At 43.8% G+C, this 23,231-nt stretch overlaps 1 protein-coding gene and 1 long non-coding RNA gene across 2 annotated transcripts in view; one reads left to right on the top strand and one right to left on the bottom strand.

The window, feature by feature from the left end:
* Ubxn7 (UBX domain protein 7) overlaps positions 1–8,059 on the bottom strand; it is a 59,328-nt gene extending 51,269 nt beyond the window's left edge. Inside the window, exon 1 of the mRNA XM_040750928.1 lies at positions 7,913–8,059. Within this exon, the coding sequence (XP_040606862.1) occupies positions 7,913–7,985 (73 nt within the window). The 5' untranslated portion in view covers positions 7,986–8,059. The remainder of the gene's footprint in view (positions 1–7,912) is intronic.
* LOC121141964 lies at positions 7,740–20,054 on the top strand. The gene is made up of 3 exons (XR_005878949.1): positions 7,740–8,344; positions 17,181–17,292; positions 18,773–20,054. It is a non-coding gene; the product is annotated as an uncharacterized LOC121141964 (long non-coding RNA).
* The last annotated feature ends 3,177 nt before the right edge of the window (positions 20,055–23,231 follow it).

The following is a 23,231-nucleotide window of genomic DNA, read 5'->3' on the forward strand; positions in this document are numbered from 1 at the left end:
TTTTCTAACTGGAAACAAGTGTGCCCCCCTCTTTTAACTCTTCTCAAATACTAGAAGTTCAACCACCACAGTCCTGTGCCACCATATGAAGCACACATGTCCTTTTCTTGGTAAATGGATAAATAAAAGTGTAAAATAATCATAAAATGGTATACTGTTTACCATTAATAGAAATGAGCCACTGAGAGCTGGGCGTTGGTGGCACACGCCTTTAATCCCATCACTCTGGAGGCACAGGCAGGCGGATCTCTGTAAATTCGAGGCCAGCCTGGTCTACAGAGCTAGTTCCAGGACAGCCTCCAAAACAATAGAGAAACCCTGTCTTGAAGAAAAGAAAAAAAAAAAGAAATGAGCCACTGAGATAGGCAGTGGTGGCTCACGCCTTCAATCCCAGAACTCAGCAAGCAGAGAGGCAGGGAGATCTCTATGAGCTTGAGGCCAGCCTAGTCTAGAGTTCCAGGACAGGCTACACAGAGAAACCCTGTCTCAAAAAAAAAACCCCAAACAAACCAACACTAAAAGAAATGAACCACCTATACTACAAAATGTGAATGAATTTCAAATGTAATATGCCAAGAAGCCATACTCTAAGACTACAATAACAATTCCATTTATGACATTCTGGAAAACAAAAGATTAAAACAAATTAGGCTTTAAGTATAGACACAACTACAAGGGAGCAAAAGGAACTAGTCTGCAATTTTCCTTTCTCCTTAAGAATCTCACTTTATCTTTAATCACAGCACTCGGGAGGCTGAGGCAGGCGAGTCTCTGTGAGTTCGAGGTCAGCCTGGTCTACAGACAGAGTCCCAGGACAGGCTCCAAAGCTACACAGAGAAACACCATCTTGAAAAAGCAAAACATAAAAATAAAAAAGAATCTCACTTTATTGTGTAGGCTGGTTTTGAACTCTTGGCCTCAACGAATCCTCCTACCTGGGCTTCAGAATAATTGGGATACTATTAGTAGGTGTGTGCATAATAACACCATGCCCCTGTTTGTTCAGCATCTTGATAGGTCATAGTGTTATAGTTACCGAATTTGTGCATTTATCAAAACTTACAGAATAGACCAGCAAGATGGCTCAATGGGTAAAAAAGCATGTGTCACCAAGCCTGATCTTTAGGACCCGTATGATGGAAGGAGACCGGACTCTGTTCTCCACATTCTTGAGCTTACACACAAGCACATACACACACACAAAAACTTTTAGAACTAGCTGGACATTGTAGCACAGGCTTATACTCTAGCTATTCAGAAGACAAAGGCAGAAAGTTTGAAGCCAGCCTCCTACATAAAAAGTTCAAGGCCAGCCTGAACAAAGTAGTGAAACCCTGTCTCAAAACTGATCTAGACATATATAACTCAAGTCAGTTCATTTATGAGTAATTTTCTTGTTTCTGTAAGGTAGAAATGGGTCAAGATTTTCTAAGATCTTCCAGACTCTTAACCACAACAACAAAACCCATGATTTTCTTTCTTTTCTAGTGAAATAGTAAAAAAAATAGGAGGGATATGAGTGTGTGTGTGTGTACTCATTTGTGTGTGTGTGGAGGCTTTAGGTTTTGATCCTCTGTGGGAGCCTATTTTTTTTCGGGGGAGGGGTTGTTTTTTGAAACAGGGACTCTCACTGGACTCCTCGATTAGCTTAGAGGGTCTGGCTAGCCCGCCCCAGGAATTTACATGTCTGTCTCCCCATCCCTGGGATAACAAGCATAATCATTTCTTTTTTAACCTGGGTCCTAGATTCTGAGGAAGGAACTCAGTTTCTCATGCTTTTGCAGCAAGTATTTTCACAACCTCTGTTTATTCTATTGGAGCCAAAGTCTCACTATATACTCCTAGATGACCTGGTACTGGCTACTGAGTCCCAAGTGGTTACAAACTAGCAGCAGTCCTCCTACTTCAGCCCTCCAGAGTGCTGGATTATAGACATGCGATCCATTTCCAGTACAACTCCAAGAGTTCTGACTTCCTGCAGTGCTTATCTGATATCTGAGAACCAGCACACTTGTAATGTTTAGTTACTCTCCTGACTTTATCCCTACATCTCTGGCTTACTTCTCTGTACTTACTCAGCAGTATCCCCAGGTCCTTTTGCTTCAGCTCCATACCCTAGAGCCTACATTTCCTCACATTCCTCTCTCCTTTAAAATGCCATTCTTATTGTTTTATTTATGGCCTTATCTACCACCAATATGGCAGATCTGTTTTCTTTATAGATGCAAGTATTCACTGACTTACTAAACAGCTCCATTTGAGATACCTACTGACAGACCTACTTATCCAAAACTGAACCTATCCTCTTCCCAAACCTCTTCTACAATCCCATACCTTCAGGAACAGTACTGTTATATACATCTAGATGTCCAAATCAGATCTTAAACTGCATTCTGACTTCTCAGATTTCTTTAGCTATTGAAGTTCACTTTTCTCTGCTTCCTTTTATGCAGAATTTCTTGCATTAATCCAACAGGTGTCTGGAGTATCTCTTCTCCACTGTAGCTAAGAAGCTCTTTCTTTAAAAAGCCCAAACACACAATAAAGCCAAGAATCCCTAAAATGGCTTACAAGGCTCTTTTAGCTGCATCTACTCCATCTCTCACAAGCTAGCCATATATATTCTTTTGGAATTCTGACCAACTCCCTAGACCTAGACCTAGATGCTTCTCTCACTGTATGCTCTCCCTCTCATCTCCAAGCCTTTACATATGTCCTGCCTGTCAGAAATGTCTATTCTAGGTTCAAATAGGAAATTCTTTCTTCTGGGAAGTCTCTGTATCACTTCCTGTGTTTTTACATTAGCTTTCTGGTTGGTTTTCTTTTTGTTTCTGGACACAAGGTGTCACCTTGTACCATGGGGGGCCTGGCACTCAGACCTGCCTACCTTAGCTTCCCAAGTGCCAAGGTTAAAAGTGTGGGACATCATGCCTGGCACCTGAATTTTTTGGTCAAATTTCATTACCTTCTTTTGAAATAATTACTAAAATTCCAGGGATTTTTCCTTTAATATTTAGATCATGGCAATGTTTCCTTACACAATGCTCTCAAACACAGTTTAGTATCAATCCAAGAGAAATACACAAAAAATAGGATTGGAACTGACCCAAAGCCAAATATTACTCACACCAATATTTTTAATGTTAAAATAAATATCCAAGCCAGGTATGGTGGTGTACACACACCCAGTACTTGGTCTCTGAGTTCAAGGCCAGCTTGATATGCATAGTGAGTTCCAGGACAGCCAGGGCTACATAGTAAGACCCCATCTCAAATAATAAGACTAATAATTCATTCATTCAAAACTTTTGGAGAAATAGTAAACTAAGGTCTCTTCTACAATGAGATTCTATAACTTTTTGAACTATACAAACGCCCATTATGCACAAAACTATGAAAATCTGTGTGATTGGAGTGAAGGCTTTGAGGTTAAGGGCACTTGCTGTTCTTGCAGAGAACTGGAGTTTGGTTCCCACCACCCATATCATGAGGCTCCCAACCACCTCTAACTTGAGCCCCACGGGATCCAACACTCTCTTCCTACTTCCTGACACAAATACAGGCATACATAAGCAAGTAATTTAAAAAACATCATTACTAGTCTCAAAGTCTTCTCAGCTTCCAGTTGTTTTTTTGTTTTTTTTTTTTTAATTTCAGGACTGGAGATGGTGACACATGACTTTAATCCCAGAAGTCTAGAGGCAGAGGCAGGTAGATCTTTGTAATGTTCAAGAACAGCCTGGTCTACACAGTGAGTTACAGGACAGTTACAGGTCTTTCCCTACCCCTCCCAAAGGAAGGAAGGAAGGAAGGAAGGAAGGAAGGAAGGAAGGAAGGAAGGAAGGAAGGAAGGAAAGATTGTTGGTTCTGAGGGTCTTATTCAACCCAGTGTGACCTTGAACTCACTACATAACAGAAGACAGCAATGAACAAATGCTGATATTACAAGTATGTGCCACTGTCCTTTTTACCTCTAGAATTATTCTGATTATATGTGTAAAATTAGTAATATTATGTAATTAGACACCAGTCCAGGTTGTTGTTAATGGAACATTTCAGGGTTCAAAACATTTTTTGAAAAACTGTCTTCCCAGAATAGATCCAATACTACATTATTTCTTCATGTTTTGAGAATTATGTCTGCTCTCAGAGGCTAAGTAGGGTTGGGCCCAGTTAGTAGTTGGGAAACTAATATGACTACAAATATTTTTAAATGTGGTATAATTATAGAACATCAAGAATAGAGGATGTACAGCCTCCAAAGCCACAGAGAAACCCTGTTTGGGGTGGGGGTTACCTTGCACAAAGCCCTGAGTTCAAGCACAAAACCATAATCCTAGCATTTGGGAAGTGGAGACAGGGAGATCAGGAGTTCAAAACAACCTGCTGCATAGGATAGACCTGAGGCCAGCCTACGCTATACAAAACCCTGTCTCAAAACAAAAATAACAAAATTTAGTAGCACTAATTTTCTTCTCTCTTTTGTAACGTATTTATCACATTTAGAGAGTGTATGAAAATGAAAAAGTCTCTCTCTCTCTGTGTGTGTGTGTGTGTGTGTGTGTGTGTGTACATGCTGTGGTGTACACAAAGGACTATTCCTCTCCTATCCACCAGGTTCTAGGGAATGGAAAGGTCAGCCATCTCACCCACCCTAGTTTTCTTACCTAGCTTTACACAACAAAGATAGGCTCTTCATAAGTTCGCATCAAAGATCACCAAAATATTTAACTTGTAACCACTAAGTGAAGTAGTCTGGACTCTGTATTATGTATACCATGATCCATAGTATATGGAGAGAGCCAAGTACATAAAGCATTTGTTTCAGACTTAGAAGGAAAAAAGCAGGAAGATTGTAAGTACCAGTCCAGGCTGGGACAAACAAGGAAGAATATGTAAAATATACAATACTGCTATGGTAATAGTGGAGAATTCATTTCTTCCATTTTCCCAAAAACTCCTTCATAGTGACATACATCTTTTGAATAATTTGTTGAAGATGTATTCTTTTTTAATGTATGCATATGAGTTTTGCCTATATGTCCGCCTGCTTCATGAAACATACACGTTCCTGGTACCAATGAGGGTCAAACCCTTAGACCAGAGTTACAGATGGTTATAAGATGTCATTTGGGCATGCCTGCCTTATTTTTTCTGAAGAAAGGGTCTCACTACTTCACACAAGATCAAGATCTCCTGAAGTTGGACATGGTTGCACAAACCTTTGATTCCAGCAATTGGGAGGCAGAGGCAGGAGGATCTCTAATGAGTTCGAGGCCAGCCTGGTCTACAGAGTGAGTTCCAGGACAGCCTCCAAAACAATACAGAGAAACCCTGTCTCGAAAACCAAAAACAAACAAAATAAATAAAGATTAACTGTATGGCACCACATTAGGATTAATCAAGTTTCAAATAGTTCATCACAATCATCTAAAGAGTCCTAAAATTTATCAATAGAAATTCAAAGCCTGGCTGGTATACAGCACTGGGGAAACAGGCAGAAGCAGGGAGATCTATCTGTTCAAGGCCAGCCTAATCCACATAAGTCAGCAGTCATATGGTGAGACCCTGTCTCAAAAAAAGAAAAATGAAATATGTATAGCCTGGCTGACACTGTAGCTCAGAAGCAGACAGAACAGCATTCAGCATTCACTCCTCATCAATGACTCCCCAAAAATATTTTTAACTTTTAGTGGGCTTTGAGTCTTAACATAGTAAAGGCCTTAAGTTTAATACCCACAACAAAAAAATAAATAAATAAAAGAAACCGGGCAGTGGTGGCACATGCCTTTAATCACAGCACTCGGGAGGCAGAGACAGGTGGATTTCCCTCAGTTCGAGGCCAGCCTGGTCTACTGAGGGAGTTCCAGGACAGCCTCCAAAACAATACAGAGAAACCCTGTCTCAAAAAAACAAGATAGATAGATAGATAGATAGATAGATAGATAGATAGATAGATAGATAGATAAGTGGCTCATGCCTGTAAATGCAGCAGCCAGAAGCTAAGGCAAGAGAATTCAGAGTTTGAAGCCAGCCTGCCCCACAAAAAGACCACTCTAAGAAATTTTTCCTTCTGTAGACTTCCAGAAACCACTATGTACCAGGGGATTCCAATCTGATCCAGCAACACAGGAACCTAGGCCAGAAACAAGACCGGCAGACAAAAATAGTGTTAAAGCCATTGAGTCTATTTATTTCAGCACATTTTGGTTTCTGTGTATATGTTTTCAAAATGTTGCACAAGAAATAATATGAAGTTAAAGCAACTGAGTTTCTGAATGATACCAATTCGAAGAAAATGAAGTAGTAGTAATTTTCCCAAGAACCTAAAATTAAATAGTGACATCTTAAACTATCTCTAGGACACCCAGAAAAAAAAAATCAACATTTCTGTTTGACTTACGAGATTTTTCTATGTAAACAATGCAGCAGTATTACCTTGTATTCACAGAAATCTATTTTCTTCCCATAATGTTGGTTTGGTTAGACACCGGGAAATCCACATATTGTATACAATAGTCTGACCACAAAGCTTAACAATATTTTCAGTTATCTTAACTTTTCACCTCAACTTTATTACAAATCTTATTTTACAAGCTTTAACATATTTCACATGAGAAGACAAAAAATGCAGCAACAATCTTAATTATAGTTGCAGAGCAAAAAATAAAACTAGCTTCAATTATAAAACTGCAAACAGCGTGTATTGGTTAAAATACCATGTCTTACAAATCTGACAAATCAAACTCAAGAACATGAACTAGAAATATTCTCCACATCTAACACATTATTACCAAAAGATAGCCCTACTGAGAGCGGGAACTAACTTTCTGACCTCTTTTCAAAATGACAAACTAGAACAGCAAAATCACACTCAGGCACATGGAGTACTGCTCTCTCAAATCACTCCACAGAGAACTTCATCATTTGCTCCGCCCTCTAATAACTCATGCAAAAAAAGTTGAGCACCATCAGAGAGAAACAAGACACAGCGCATTCATAGAATGGCTTAGAGCCTTCCCTCCGGGCTAAGAGAGCCTGCGTCTGCCCTTCGTCGGGGTCCGAATGGAAAGAAAAACCTAGGCCCAAGGTTTCGCGGATATTGACACCCAGAAACAGATTTCTCTGCAAGAAGTTTCTGCCGCCATCCCTATTTTATCAGCAAGGGCTCGGGCGCCATCGTCTCGGATCTTTGATTTTATTATGAGGATGTGGGAAAGGTCACCCAGGATTACTCTAGGCCTCCCCCCATTACGCTTAGGGGTCCCCCTCATTCCTATCTTACACCCTCCGTCCCTAAGGCACTCCTCCGCACCCCTTGTTCCTGGCGGCAAGTCCCCCGGGGTGTGCAAAGGCGCGGCAGAAGCCCCCGGCCTCGCCGTTAAGGCGAGAAGGCCCTCACACGCCAGGGCCACCGCCAAGGCTCCGGGGGGCCCAGCGCGGGGAAGGGCAGGCAGGGGTGGAGGGAGGATGACCCGGCCGGGAAGAGAGGGCAAGGTGAGGGGACGCACTGCACCCCCTTTCCGCCGGCCGCACGGTACCCCGAGAAGGTGATGAAGAAGGAAGAGGGCGGTGGCCCGGGTGCGGCCCCCTACTCCTCCCGCCCGCAGGTCCCCGGCCTGGGGACCGCGGGCTCGGCCCATCCCCTGGTCTGGGCTGGCAGGGGGCGTGGGGGCCTGTCTGGGAACTGAGAGGAGACCGAATCGAGGGGCCGGGGGCACGCGCGGGGGGGAAGCTGCCTCCCGCCCGAACCGCAGACCCCGGGCGCCGTCGCCGCCTGTTCCTCAGGAGAGAGGACAGGAGCTGAGGGGAGAGCCCGAGGGAGGAAGGCGCGAAGGTGAGGTGAAGCCGGGGGCAGCCCGACAGCCTCCCGACCCCCTACTCTTCACCTTCCCGTAACCGCGTCTCTTACCGGTGATAGCGGTGAACTGCTGGATTAACCCCTTGAGCGCCGACGACGCCGCGGAGCCCCCGTGGGCAGCCATCTTATCGCCGCCGCCGCCGCCGCGGAACAACAACACAGACACACACGGGCCGCCCTCCCCCACTCCGCGGCGGGCTGTGCGCAGGCGCACTGGCGGGCCCAAAGCTGGCAGGCCCAAAGCTCCGCCCCCTCCCTCGGGCGCGCGACTCGCGCAGGCGTGATCTCCACCAGCCGCCTGGCGACCAGCTGTGGTGTGACTCCCGCGTTGCTACCTGCTAGCCTCGCATTCTTTGAAACATTTAATGGCCTCTTCTAGCCCCAAGGTATTCTCCTAAATGCCGCGTTGGAGCCCAGTGTCGGAAAGAAGCTCCAGAACTGAAATACCAGAACCTTCATGCTATGCACGGGGTTTCACATATAGTAGGTATTTTGTTTGGTTTTGTGAAATGGGTGGTTCCTAAATTCTAAAGTGTAAATGAAAAACTTGGTCAAAAATGAAGCAGTCCGCCGCCGGGCGGTGGTGGCGCACGCCTTTAATTCCAGCACTCGGGAGGCAGAAGCAGGAGGATCTTTGTGATGTGAGTTCGAGGCCAGCCTGGTCTACAAAGCGAGTTCCAGGACAGCCTCCAAAGCCAGAGAAACGTTGTCTCAAAAAAAAAAAAAAAAAACAGTCCATAGTAGACTTTAGTAAATGATTGTTCACTCTTTTTCTTCAACAAATGTCTCAGTAGGTCTCCCCTCAGGGTCATTCTTATTTTCTTTAAACAAAGATAGATATATATGTAGATACAATAAAATATATAAAAAGAACACTGGAAAATGGTCCTGAAAACGTTGATAATGGTTGCAACTAGAAAAGAGAGGCAATGATAAAGAGACGTCTAGCTTAGTTTTTATCCTTATTTTTTATTTTTTGGTTTTTCCAGACAGCGTTTCTCTGTATTGTTTTGGAGGCTGTGAGTTCCAGGACAGCCACAGCTACATAGAGAAATCCTGTCTCAACCCTGCCCACCCACTTCCCCACCCAAAAAAAGTTGAAGGATGAAAAGGTGGCTCAGCTGTTAAGAGCACTGGTTGCTTTCACAGAGCATCCAGATTTAGTTCCCAGCATCTGCAGTGCAGCTCACAACTGTCTATAACTCCAGTCTTGGGAGCTCGGACAGCCTCCTTGGGCACAGTTCACATGTGACAAACAAATATTTCATTCAGATCAGAACACCCATACATGTAAAATAAAAAGAAAGAATTTATTTATTATGTATGCAGGCCAGAAGAGGGCATCAAATCTCATTATAGATGGTTGGGAGCCACCTGCGTTTGCTGAGAATTGAACTCAGAACCTCTAGAAGAGCAGCCAGTGCTCTTAACCTATGAGCTACCTCTCCAGCCCCGAAAGAAATTATTTTATTTATTTTTATTTTATTTATTTATTTTTGTTTTGTTTTTCGAGACAGAATTTCTCTATTGTTTTGGAGGCTGTCCTGGAACTCTGCTCTGTAGACCAGGCTGGCCTCGAACTCACAGAGATCCACCTGCCTCTGTCTCCCGAGTGCTGGGATTAAAGGCGTGCGTCACCAACGCCCGGCTTGATCTGGACTTTTTGATCTACAACTTTAGGACCATCCAATTACATTGTGTCTTTTTTTTTCCTACTTTTTAAAATAATCCCAGGAATATTTTAATATTATTATTAAAAGGAAAAAATTAAAAAAAAAGAAAACATAGGGAAGGCAGGCAGAGAAGATGGGAAAAGGAAAAAAAAAAATGGGGCTTTGGAGCCAGACAAGAATAAGCTAACAAAATTGGGGGATGGAACACAGCAAATGCACAAAGGAAGTCCAGAAATAAAAAAGATTTCTGTTATCAAGGTCAGGGAAATAGTTCAGTATAAAGGCGTGTGGCCACGCCTGCCAGCCTGGGTGCAGTCCCCTGGCCACTCTTTTAGGTGGGCCCAATGTTACCACCATTTGAAACAAATATTAGGGCTCAGTGGAGAAGTATTCACAAGACTCTTGCGAATTTGATTTGATCCCAGCACTTTCCAAAAAGTAAAGAAAGCATTCAATGAAGGCATTCAGCTGTTTGGGGGTATTATGTGTTGTATCAGGAAAACCCATCTCAGATGGCTCAGACAGCAGGGAAAATGAGGGGAGAGTTTTGCACAGTGCTGCGGGGCTTCAGTTCCACTCTGACTCTGAAGACACGCCCTTGTCTGTGTGAGTGTTGTCCCAGGCTGATGGCAAGGTAGCTGCAGCACTTTGGAGCACCACGTGGAGGTGCCTCAGGCAGAGGAAGAAGCATCAACCTCCTAAGAAAGGGACTGTTTTCTAGAAGTCTCTTTGGAGGTTTTCCTTCAGAACCCATTGGTTTGAAATGAGTTACAATTCCCTTCCTAACCCAGTCCCTATGCCAGGGGGTGGGAGAGAAACGGAACTGGTTTAGTATAGCATATGGCTTTGTGGAGGAAGGTGCTTTCAAGCTCCAGAATGTGGTACTTGAAAAGGAGAAAGGAGGAGGAGGAATTGACGTTAATTAGGCAGCAAACATACCCTTCTCCATTCATAAAACTCCCCTGTGGACATGAAATGCTCCTCCGCTTCCCTTCATTCTGGTTCTCCTTCCACAGAACAGTTTTCCCGGGTTCTTCAATACCAGGAACACAACTGCTAGAACTGGCACCACTCAATATGAAATTCAAAAATTGATGTTGTGCAGTTAAGAGCACTAGTTGCTCTTCTAGAGGGCGCAGGTTCAATTCCCACACCCATGTGGGAGCTCACATCAGTCTGTCATACTAATACCAGGGAATCCGATACCTGGCCTCCTCAGGCACTTGGTACAGGTGCTACACAGAAATAGGTAGAGGCAAAACATACACATAAAAAAAAAAAAGGTTAAAAACGTTTAAAATGGGGGCTGGAGAGGCCGGGTGTTGATGGCGCATGCCTTTAATCCCAGCACTCTGGAGGCAGAGGCAGGCGGATCTCTGTAAGTTCGAGACCAGCCTGGACTACCAAGGGAGTTCCAGGACAGCCTCCAAAGCCACAGAGAAACCCTGTCTCAAACCCCCCCCCCAAAAAAATGGGGGCTGGAGAGATGGCTCAGAGGTTAAGAGCACTGACTGCTCTTCCAGGGGTCCTGAGTTCAATTTCCAGCAACCACATGATGGCTCACAACAATCTACAATTCAATCTGGTGCCCTCTTCTGGCATGTAGGTAGAACACTGTATATGTAACAAATAAATAAATCTTAAAAAAAAAAAAAAGCATTTAAAATGGTATTGTGAGCCGGGCGGTGGTGGCGCACGCCTTTAATCCCAGCACTCGGGAGGCAGAGGCAGGCGGATCTCTGTGAGTTCGAGGCCGGGCTGGACCGATAGCCTCCGAAACAATACAGAGAAACCCTGTCTCGTAAAAACCAAAAAAAAAAAAAAAAGGTTAAAATGGTATTGTGAAAACTGTCAGAATTAAAGTCACTTCTGTTAAGCCTTCCATCCTAAGGAATAAACAAAGCTGGGAATCCCATTCGCACAGGTTGGAGAGCAAGAACTATTCACAGACTTCAGGAAGCACAGCCTTACACAACAGCCGTTGTACCTTTCAACTGGTACCCAGTGAGGACGTTACCCAGCACCGGTCTATTCAGTCTTAGACTGAAGCCATCATGCAAAAGACACTTTAGCCAGTGATTACGGTCTCAGAGTATTTCATGTACTCTTTCGCGTTTCACATTTATTTATATACTCCTGTTGCAAGCCTGGTAGCACAAAAGTGGAATCCCAAGAAACTGAGGCAGGAGGATTACTACTTCCATGTCAACCTGGAGTTATATACCAACACTCCGATTCATAAATAAAATTCTTCTTGCCTTTGAATACACCTGTACTTCATTGTGATGTGGATTTGTACATTGCAATGCTCTTCTAGCCCCAATTAAATATTAGTCTTCCAATAATTATAATTAAAGCTTCTATAGTACCACATACAAGTGTCTGCATGAGCATGTCTTATTGCTCAGGAGATATAGTGAGATATAGAAATACTGGTTTATGTTTGATTTTATAAACCAGAAAACAGGGCTGGAGAGATGGCTCAGAGGTTAAGAGCACCAACTGCTCTTCCAGAGGTCCTGAGTTCAATTCCCAGCAACCACATGGTGGCTTATAACCATCTACAATTCAATCGGGTACCCTCTTCTGGCAGAACACTGTATATGTAATACATAAATAAATCTTTAAAAAAAAATAAACCAGAAAACATGGTGCTGGAGAGATGGCTCAGCAGTTAAAAGCACTTGCTGGTCTGCAGAGGACCTGGGTTTAGTTCCCAGCACCCACATGGTGAGACTCCAGTCCCAGGGGATCCAATGCTGTCTTCTGACCTCTGAGGGCACCAGGAATACATATTTTTTTAAGATTTATTTATTACATATACACCAGATTGAATTGTAGATGGTTGTGAGCCACCATGTGGTTGCTGGGAATTGAACTCAAGACCTCTGGAAGAGCAGTCAGTGCTCTTAACCTCTGAGCCATCTCTCCAGCCCCCCAGGAACACATATTAATACACGAAAAATGCATGTAAGCAAAACAGTCAAACACATCAAACAAAATCTTTTAATTTTTTTTGAAGAAGCCAGAAAACTTTCTTGTGGTTTTAAAATTTCAGTTGTGGGAGGCTAATTGACAGTCATCATTTCAGCCAACTGATGACACTTAACATTACTAAAATTAGGACACTTTATCCTGGCATGGTGGTGCAAGCCATGATCCCAGGTGCTCCAGAGGCTGAGGCACACCCTAGCAAAAGCCTATTCTTATAATAAAGTTTGTTGTTTTTTAAAAAGAGGATTGTTTTCCTCACATGAGCAAGACCCTAATTCAAACCCTAATAACACATTAAAAAAAACTTAATTTTTTTTGAGACAGGGTTTCTCTATTGTTTTGGAGGCTGTCCTGGAACTCGCTCTATAGAGCAGGCTGGCCTCGAACTCACAGAGATTTGCCTGCCTCTTCCTCTTGAGACTGGAATTAAAGGCTTGTGCCACCAACACCCAGCTTAAGACAATTTAATATTTGATATTCCTAGTGTAATGTGTTATGAAGTGCCAAGTAGTACCTGTGACATATTCTTTGCAAAATGTTTCCAGTTAAACTTGAGAGTTCTACTTTTCAAACTAGAATTAAGACAGGAGGATAAGGACAAACTAAAGGATGCTGTGAGGAATCACTCAAGACAGTGCAGAAGATTGCAGTCAGAAGATGGCTGCCCTGGTCACTTAAAACAGTCCATGCTGAGCAGAGTGATGTGTCTGTAATCCTAGCACATGGAGGCCAATGCAAAAGGATCGTGAGTGGGTTTTGGTCTTTATCCAAATGACTGTCCCAACAGAATAGCTCTTCAGAAGCTGCAGCTGCATTGTGGTAAGGCAATACTGCATTAAAGATTCCATTAGTTCCAATCATGGAAGCTCTCCAGAGGGAGAGAGGGAAGAATGGGAAGGAAGAGGCTCCAGAGAAGGAAGAAAATCAAGAAGCAGCAATGGTGGGACAGAGGGGCTGAAGAAGAGGTCAAAATCAGGAGCAACCTCAGACTTCACACATGGGGAAGGCAAAGGTGACATGCTGGCTAGTCTTACGTCAATTTGACACACAAACTGGAGTTATCTGAAAGGAGGAAACCTCAATTGAGAAAATGCCTCCGTAAGATCTGACTCTGGGGCTGGAGATGGATCAGAGGTTAAGAGCTCCAAGTTTTCTTCCAGGTCCTGAGTTCAATTCCCAGCAACCACATGGTGGTTCAAAATGAGGTATGGTGCTCTCTTCTGGCCTGCAGAGATACATGCATGCAGAACACCTATGCATAATAAATAAATCTTTAAAAAAAAAGATCTGACTCTAAGAAATTTTCTTAATCAATGATTGATGTGGAAGGGCCCAGCCTGTTGTGGGTGGTTCCGTCCCTAGGCTGGCAGTCCTGGGTTCTAAAAGAAAGCAGGCTGGGCAAGCCATGAGGAACAAGCCAGTAAGCAGCATCCCTCCATGACCTCTGCATCAGCTCCTGCCTCCAGGTTTCTACCCTGTCTGAGTTCTTGTCCTGACTTCCTTTGATGATGAATGGCAATATGAAAATGTAAGTCAGATAAACCCTTTCCTCCCCAACTTGCTTTTTAATCATGGTGTTTCATTGCAGGAGTTGAAACCTTAAGTAAGATAGGTGAAAGACAAGTGAGTTCAAGTTGTAAAATTAAGTATAGCACTTAACCTACAAAGTCATATATTAATAAATATAACTTTATTTTTCTATAATTCAATTTAATTTTTATTACTTCCAAGCTAGGAAGGTGTTAGGAAACTATGGGTGGAGTAGGATGGTGAATAATCATCTATCATCATCATCATTATTATTTTTTTTTTTTTGGTTTTTCGAGACAGGGTTTCTCTGTGGCTTTGGAGGCTGTCCTGGAACTCACTTTGTAGACCAGGCTGGCCTCAAACTCACAGAGATCCGCCTGCCTCTGCCTCCCGAGTGCTGGGATTAAAGGTGTGCGCCACCAACGCCCGGCCCATCATCATTATTATTAACTTTACCATTAAAATATTTTATCCTCAGGCTCTCAAGATGGCTCAGTAGGTAAAGGCACTTGCTGCCATGCCTAACAACAGAATTTGATTCCCGGGCCCATACGGTGGAAGGAGAGAACCACTTTCCACACAAGTCCCCTGACATCCATATACTTACAGAAGGGTTTATTGGGACTTACAGTTTCAGAGGGTGAGTCCATGACCACCATTGTGGGGAGTATGGCAGTAGACATGATACTGGAGCAGTATCTAGAATTTACATCTTGAGACAACCACCAGGCTGAGAAAGAGAGTCAACTGGGAATGGTTTGGGCTTTTGAAATCTCAAAGCCCACCCCTAGTGACACCCCTTCTCCAAGACTATACCTCATAATACTTCCCAAACAGTTCCAGCATCTGTGGGAGAGCTTTCAAATATATGGACCTGTAGAGGCCATTCTCACTCAGGCCACCATAAAATGTAATGATTTTTTAAAAGTATCTACTCTTATGGATAGCAATAGGGTGTTTTATTGCAAAGCCCTTAGTAAACAGTTAAATGTCCCCTTTGCTAAGCTACTTGTCACCTCCAGAAGGCCAATGACTTGTGAGGGAGGTGGAATGGTTTTATGGGACTCTGGGGACAGCACTAATATGGTAGGAAGACTCTGTAAGTATGGGTACTGATGACACCATTATCTCATCTAGTTAGCCTCTGAATTTCTGCTGAAGGAAGGGCCTTCCTTCTGTTTGAGAGTCACAACAGGAAAAGGTTCTTGAACGTTGGCCGTGGGACCAAGCACAGCTTAGCACACCAGGGCTCCAGTGGGTAGCAGGCTTGCTGTCGGCCACTTGATTACATAGTTGTTTTCATACTTGGATCTCCTCAGGAACCAGAGCCCCTAAGGGAGAATCTGAGCTTGCAGTTGATCCACCACCACCACCCCCCCCCCCCGAGAACTTAAAGCTGTGTACATCTGCACACAGACATAGGAGTAGTCTAACGACAGCCTCCGAGTAACCACTGACCACTCCGTATGCTCTGGAGATGTGTTGGTCACCATCGTCTCTGGAAATCATCCTCTTGTCCCCTGCCATAGGCTCATAACCTAGCAGGATCTAAGCATTTCCAGAGAAGAGCCAGAAGTTAGGGAAGGTGACACTTGGCATCTAGATGAGAAGAGATTAAAGGAGATAAAAGGTGTGCACCAGGTCAGTATGGTCTACATAGCAGTTCCAGGCTAGCCGAGGATATATAGTGGCAACTTGTCTCAAAAACAAAAACTTACTCAGGAAGCAGAAGTGTACAGATCTGTGAGTTCAAGGCCAGCTTCACCACCAGCCAGGGCTATAAAGTGAGAACCTACCTCAAAACAAATGTATGTGTGCACATGTGTTTACACACATGCACACACTCTCACACACACACCACCACCAACAACAACCTCCCTGTGGCTTTAGTAATAGAATTGCTCTCTTATTAATAAATACCAAAAGGTAGGCAGAGATGAACTTTTTCAGTGAAGTCAGAACTGAACTCTTAGCCTTTTACACGTTTGCAAGATAGCCCTTGTAGTTCCAGCTATCACAAGCATCTATTCCACAAATTTAAAGGTTTAAGGCAGAAAAAAAAGTGGGAAGGAGCAGGGTAAAATACTCTTAGCAGCCCCATCAGATTTCTGCATTTTTCTCATTGACTATGATGATGTTAGAGGACATGCTTGTGAAACAAAGTACTCCTTGCTGAGAAATCCCTCACTCTCATGATGGTGAGACCTGGATAAACGTACCTGAGTGCTTGAAAGGAGGAACTGTTTGTCTGTCATTGCTGCCCTAGTCCCCAAAGGTTCATGGCTGTCTGTCTTAGTTGCTGTTATAAGGCAACTCTTATAAAGGAAATTATTAAATTGTGGTCTTGTGGGGCTGTAGAGATGGCTCAGAGGTTAAGAACACTGTCTGAGCCGGGCGTTGGTGGCGCACGCCTTTAATCCCAGCACTCGGGAGGCAGAGGCAGGTGGATCTCTGTGAGTTCGAGGCCAGCCTGGTCTACAAGAGTTAGTTCCAGGACAGCCTCCAAAGCCACAGAGAAACCCTGTCTTGAAAAACCAAAAAAAAAAAAAAAAAAAAAAAGAACACTGTGTTCTTGCAGAGGTCCTGAATTCAATTCCCAGCAATCACATGGTGGCTCACAACCATCTATAATGAGATGTGATGCCTTCTTCTGTAATGCAGACATATGTGCAGCAGAACACTTGTACATAATACATAAATAATATTTTTTTAAATTGTGGTCTTGTGGGGCTGGAGAGGTGCCTCAGTAGTTAATAGCACTGGTTGCTCTTTCAGAGGGCCTGGGTTCAATTCCCAGCATCCATATGACAGCTCACAACTGTCTATAGTAACACCTCACATAGACATACCTACAGGCAAAACACCAATGCACATAAAATAAAAGTAATAAATTCAAAAAAAGTAAATGAATATTTTTTAATTGTGGTCTTGTGGGACTATAGAGAGACTCAGTAGTTAAGGGCACTGACTGATCTCCCAAAGGACCCAGGTTCAAATCCCAGCACCCACATGGCAGCTAACAACTGTCTATAACTCCCAAGACCTGGCACGCTCACACAGACTTACCTGTAGGCAAAACACCAATGCACATAAGTTTTTTTTAATTGTGATCTTGCTTACAGTTTAGAGGGGTGGTCCATGATCATGGAAGGAAGCAGACAGACATGGCTTTGGGACAGTAGCTGAGAGCTTTACATCCCAATCTTCAGACAGCAGGCAAAGAAAGAGACACAGGTATTATGGGATATTTGATCAAACTGTGACACTCCTAGACTGTAAGTAAAGTTAACCATGAATAAGGGGACAGAGCCAGCTTCTAACTGACAGGAATTAGCCATAAAGAAGCCAGGAATTTGAATAGAGAAGATGAAAAGGAAGGGAAGGGTGGGACTAGAGTTTGGCACTGGACAAAAAAGCAAAGTTAGTTGGTTTCTTCTGGGCTTCTCTGATGTTGTAGGTTTTCACCCCTATATCTGACTTCTGAGTCTTTTTTGGTAAGTAGAACAATAGAGACTTACTTTAAATCTACATATTGCGTAGTCACACTTGGGACTGGGAAGCCCTCCAGGCTGCAGTCTTAGTAACTGGCTGGACACTGACTGGGGGCTTTGAGGCTGTAGTTGATAACTAAAATACCAGTAGATTCATTTGCATCCCCTAAGTCAATAGAAGAACATCACACAGGACATGGCCAGAGCTTTTGGAACCTCAAAGTCCACCCCACCCACATGCCTCCTCTAACAAGGCCATACCTCCTTAATCCTTCAAATAGATCTACTAACTGGAGTCCAAGGCATTCAAACATATAAGACTGTGGGAGCCATACTCACCCAAGCCACCATACCACCTCAGAATGTAAAATGCATTTAGTCCATGAGTCCCAGAGATTCCAGCATAGTTCCAAAGTCTAACTTCAAAGACTTTTCTGAGACTCAAAGCAAAGTCTTAGCTCTGAGCCCCTGAAATATCAAGAAGAAAGTTTCAGGAAGCACACACCTATAATCCAGCACTAGGAGGGGTAGCATAGGAAGAGTCCCTTGGGTTCAAGGCCAGCCTGGTCTGCATGGGTCAGTGAAAGGAAAGAGGGGCCACTAGAGAGATGGCTGGCTCAGAGGTTCAGAGCACTGACTACTTTTCCAGAGGTCCTGAGTTCAGTTCCCAACAACCACATGACAGCTCACAACCATCCGTAATGAGATCTGTTGCCTTCTTCTGGCCTGCAGGCACTCATGCAGGCAGAAGACTGTGTACATAAATAAAGGGAGAGGAAAAAGAAGAAGAAAAAAAGGAAGTAATTTATACAACTGCAACGTACAAAGGCAGTGTGTAAAGGGAGGGATGGAAGAACAGAAAGTCAGAACTGGACCACAGCAAGACTGAACCCAAACCAAGTGTGGAGTCAAGTGTAATGATATGAGTATTAATGGCCTTCACCAGCACTGCTCCTGTGGCCTTGCCAGACACAGCCACTGTCTCCTCCACTCATTGCTGTGGCTTTCCTAGACAGATGTTTCACACTCTTGGTACAACCAATATGCTAGGTCTCCATTACAGCTTATGACTCATGTCGGGCCTAGCTACATCCCAGTCTTAGTCTAATTGGCTACATAATGATAAATGTTGGATACATTCCTTTCTGGCTTTTCGAATTCTTAGGTAAGCCTGAGGAGTACCTTTGTTCACCCCTGTATATCTGTCTATGTTTCTACTGCAGGTTGCTTCATCTCATCGCCCAGCCATGGTACATTGTCCTAGGAAGTGTGATTCCTGCTGTGACAAGACGGTTTGTGATGAGGAAGCGGTACATGCTTCCCATCCAGCACCTGGGAGTCTGAAGCGGGAGACTCTCCAGTGCAAAACTAGTCTGAGCTACCAGCATGTTCCAGGCCAGCCCAAGCTACAAAGCAAAATACTGTTTCCAAAACAGGTCAACAAAGTAAACTTCTGAGACCACATTTACATATTTTATTATAGATATAGTGTAGTATGTTATTATTACTCTATATTGCTAAGTTTTTACTGTGCATAATTTATTAAGTTTTATCATAAGTAATGTGTGTGTAGGAAAATATGTAGCATATGTAGAGCTGAATATTGGGCATCTGCAGTTTTAAACATCTACTGGTAACTTGTAATCTGTTTCCTGTGGATTAAGGGACACTACTATGGTAATAAGAGATGTCTGCCTTATCCTAAAGATTATTTTTTTAGGAGAGATTAGGATCTCACTATGTTATGTAGCTCTGGCTGTCCTGTAATTTACTGTGTAGACCAAGCTACTCTAGAACTCACAGAGATCCACGCACCAGTCTCTTTTTAAAGCTTACTTTTAATTTTTTACATTTATTTATTTATGTAGGAGCAGGTATATGTGCCACAGCATTCAATTTGGGGAAGAAAGGGTTTTTTTAATCTCAAAGCTTGTAGTCCATCATCTAGGGATGTCCAGGCAAGAACCTGGAGGCAGGAACTGAAGCAGAAGCCGTGGAGGAACCATTTAATGACTTGGTCCTGATGGCTTGTTCAGTCTGCTTTCTTGTACCATCCAGGATCCCTGCCCACGAGTAGCATCGTCCACAAAGGGTTGGGCCCTTCCTCATCAATCACTAAGAAAATGCCCCACAAACCAATCTAATGAAAGCATTTTCTCAGTTGTGGTGGCCCCCTCTAGCTTGTGTCAGAGTTGATAAATAACAAAATAAAACTATACAAACAAACAACAACCAGGACAACAGACCACTTTTTATTTTCTAGCAGATTGTGAAAGTGTACCAGTTTGAACTAGGTAGTAGGTCCACCTAGAACTCTATGCTACCAGGCTAGCCTCAATTTCTCCCTGCTCCTAGCAAAACCAAAACAATAAAAACTCAAAGTCCTTGGGTGACTGGAGAGATGGATCAGCAGTTAAGAACATTGTCTGCTCTTCTAGAAAACCCAGGTTCTATTACCAGCACCCACAGTGACAGCTCACAGTCATCTGGTAACTCCAGTTCTAAGGGATCCCATGCCCTCTTCAGGCACCAGGCATCATGCCTGAAGATAATCAAAACACTCATAAACAGAAAATAAATAGATTCAAATTCAAAGTCTTTTTTTTTTGAGACAGGGTCTCACTAAATATAAATAGCATGGCTGGATTGGAACTCACTCTGTAGACCAGGCTGCCCTAGAGTTTAGAGATCTGCTTGCCTCTGCCTCCTGTGTGCTGGGATTAAAGGCGTACACCAAATTAAAAGAATCAGTTGCGGTTGCGGTTGGGCTCTCTCTCTTCTCTCTCTCTCTCTCTCTCTCTCTCTCTCTCTCTCTCTCTCTCTCTCTCTCTCTCTCTCTCTCGATTTTTCAAGACAGAATTTCAGCCGGGCGTTGGTGGCACACCCCTTTAATCTCAGCACTTGGGAGGCAGAGGCAGGTGGATCTCAGTGAGTTTAAGGCCAGCCCAGTCTACAAAGCAAGTTCCAGGACAGCCTCCAAAGAGAAACCCTGTCTCAAAAAAAAAAAAAAAAAAAAGGACAAGATTTCTCTGTGTGGTTTTGGAGTCTATCCAGGCTGGCCTCAAACTCACAGAGATCTGCCTGCCTATACCTCCCAAGTGCTGGGATTAAAGGCATGCGCCACCAACGCCTGGCCCAAACAGTCTCTTCAAGTGAAATGAAAAACTAGTGTCAACATGAGAGACAAAAAAATGTGAAAATTAGCCGGGCATTGGTGGCGCATGCCTTTAATCCCAGCACTCGGGAGGCAGAGGCAGGCGGATCTCTGTGAGTTCGAGACCAGCCTGGACTACCAAGTGAGTTCCAGGACAGCCTCCAAAGCCTTTTTTAAAAATGTGAAAATTGAGGCCCTAAATCTGAATTTACCACCTATGCAAAAGAGACAGGATGATTGTTAGACACAAAACCAACTGGCGATAGGTGATGTGATGAGGACTCAGGGTGTTAGGCTACATAACATGATGTCTGATAGACTATGAAGCAGGAGTAGGTTGCAGTCAGCTTCAGAAGGGTGTTTCTGGCATGGACCACCAACGGTGAGCTGACTTTCAAAGCAAGAGCCTGTTCGGGCCAGTGGTGGTAGCTCACACTTTTACTTTAATCCCAACACTTGGGAGACAGAGGCAAGTGGATCTCTCTGAGTTCTAGGACAGCCAGGGTTACAAAGGAAAACCCTGTCTCAAATAAACCAAAAGAGCCTGTAAAGGATTGGGTTTTGTGAGGTCCCAAAGAAAACCAAGACAATGGCTAACTGTGGTGTTCATTAGCACACCAAAGTGTATGTTTGGCTTCTAGGCTCACTTCAGCATCTGTGACTCTCCCAGCCCCCAAAAGCCCTCTCCAGCCCAGCCCCCCTCCCCCAGCTTCTCATTCTTATATAAACTTGCTATTTCTACCATGGCCTCTCTTGTTTCTCTCATTGTCCTCCTTTTCTCTCTCCTCTCCTCTCTTCCCTTTGCCCTCCTCTCATGGCCCTATTAAGTCTGGACTCTCCCAGATCCCTCTGGCTGTGCACTTCTCGTATCTGCAATAACCTTCTCATCAACCATACCTTGGAGCAGTCATGTCCTCATTTTCATTCAGTTTTCAGAGGTGTTTTAAATGAACCAGGCTGTCATTGATTGATCAGCTAGGTTTATAACCTGTTCTGGTGTTAGCTGTTACCATGGATATAGATTGAAAAATCAATGTTTTCCTAGGAGCTTGGGAAATCTTACTCTCCTGGGAAAATTTTTTGTAACTCACTACAGAAAAAAAGTCAATTTTCCAAGTGTATAAAGAATTCTCTGGAAATTGAGAAAAAAAAAACAACACCTCAACAGGAAGAACTCAAACAGAAAAATAAATATAAATGGTCCAGAATGTTGAACAAAAAACTAACTTCATGCTGGAGGAGTGCAGGTAGCTCAGTGAGAGGTACAGGGTTCATCCCCCCCCACACCAACACAGAAGCACCTCAACCTCTCTGTTGTTTGAAATTAAGTAATTAATTGACCTTGTGCAGTGTCTCATGTATATTGTGCAGGGTATCATATATACTATGGAGTGTCTTGTGTATACTGTGTAGTGTCTTGTTTTGTGTTTATTGTGGAGTGTCTTGTGTCTGTTGTGCAGTGTCTTGTGTCTGCTGTGCAGTGTCTTGTGTCTGTTGTGCAGTGTCTTGTGTCTGCTGTGCAGTGTCTTGTGTCTGCTGTGCAGTGTCTTGTGTTTATTGTGGAGTGTCTTGTGTCTGCTGTGCAGTGTCTTGTGTCTGCTGTGCAGTGTCTTGTGTCTGCTGTGCAGTGTCTTGTGTCTGCTGTGCAGTGTCTTGTGTCTGCTGTGCAGTGTCTTGTGTCTGCTGTGCAGTGTCTTGTGTCTGCTGTGCAGTGTCTTGTGTCTGCTGTGCAGTGTCTTGTGTCTGCTGTGCAGTGTCTTGTGTCTGTTGTACAGTGTCTTGTCTGCTGTGCAGTGTCTTGTGTATACAGAGCAGTGTCTTGTGTCTGTTGTGCAGTGTCTTGTGTGTGCTGTATAGTGTCTTGTGTGTGCTGTATAGTGTCTTGTGTCTGCTGTGCAGTGTCTTGTGTCTGCTGTGCAGTGTCTTGTGTCTGCTGTGCAGTGTCTTGTGTCTGCTGTACAGTGTCTTGTGTCTGCTGTGCAGTGTCTTGTGTCTGCTGTGCAGTGTCTTGTGTCTGCTGTGCAGTGTCTTGTGTCTGCTGTGCAGTGTCTTGTGTCTGCTGTGCAGTGTCTTGTGTATACAGAGCAGTGTCTTGTGTCTGCTGTGCAGTGTCTTGTGTCTGCTGTGCAGTGTCTTGTGTCTGCTGTGCAGTGTCTTGAGTCTGTTGTGCAGTGTCTTGAGTCTGTTGTGCAGTGTCTTGTGTCTGTTGTGCAGTGTCTTGTGTCTGCTGTGCAGTGTCTTGTGTCTGCTGTGCAGTGTCTTGTGTCTGCTGTGCAGTGTCTTGTGTCTGCTGTACAGTGTCTTGTGTCTGCTGTGCAGTGTCTTGTGTATACAGAGCAGTGTCTTGTGTCTGTTGTGCAGTGTCTTGTGTGTGCTGTATAGTGTCTTGTGTGTGCTGTATAGTGTCTTGTGTCTGCTGTGCAGTGTCTTGTGTCTGCTGTGCAGTGTCTTGTGTCTGCTGTGCAGTGTCTTGTGTCTGCTGTACAGTGTCTTGTGTCTGCTGTGCAGTGTCTTGTGTCTGCTGTGCA

This window comes from Mesocricetus auratus, unplaced genomic scaffold (genome assembly GCF_017639785.1).
Source record: "Mesocricetus auratus isolate SY011 unplaced genomic scaffold, BCM_Maur_2.0 Super-Scaffold_100008, whole genome shotgun sequence".
Lineage (NCBI taxonomy): Eukaryota > Metazoa > Chordata > Mammalia > Rodentia > Cricetidae > Mesocricetus > Mesocricetus auratus.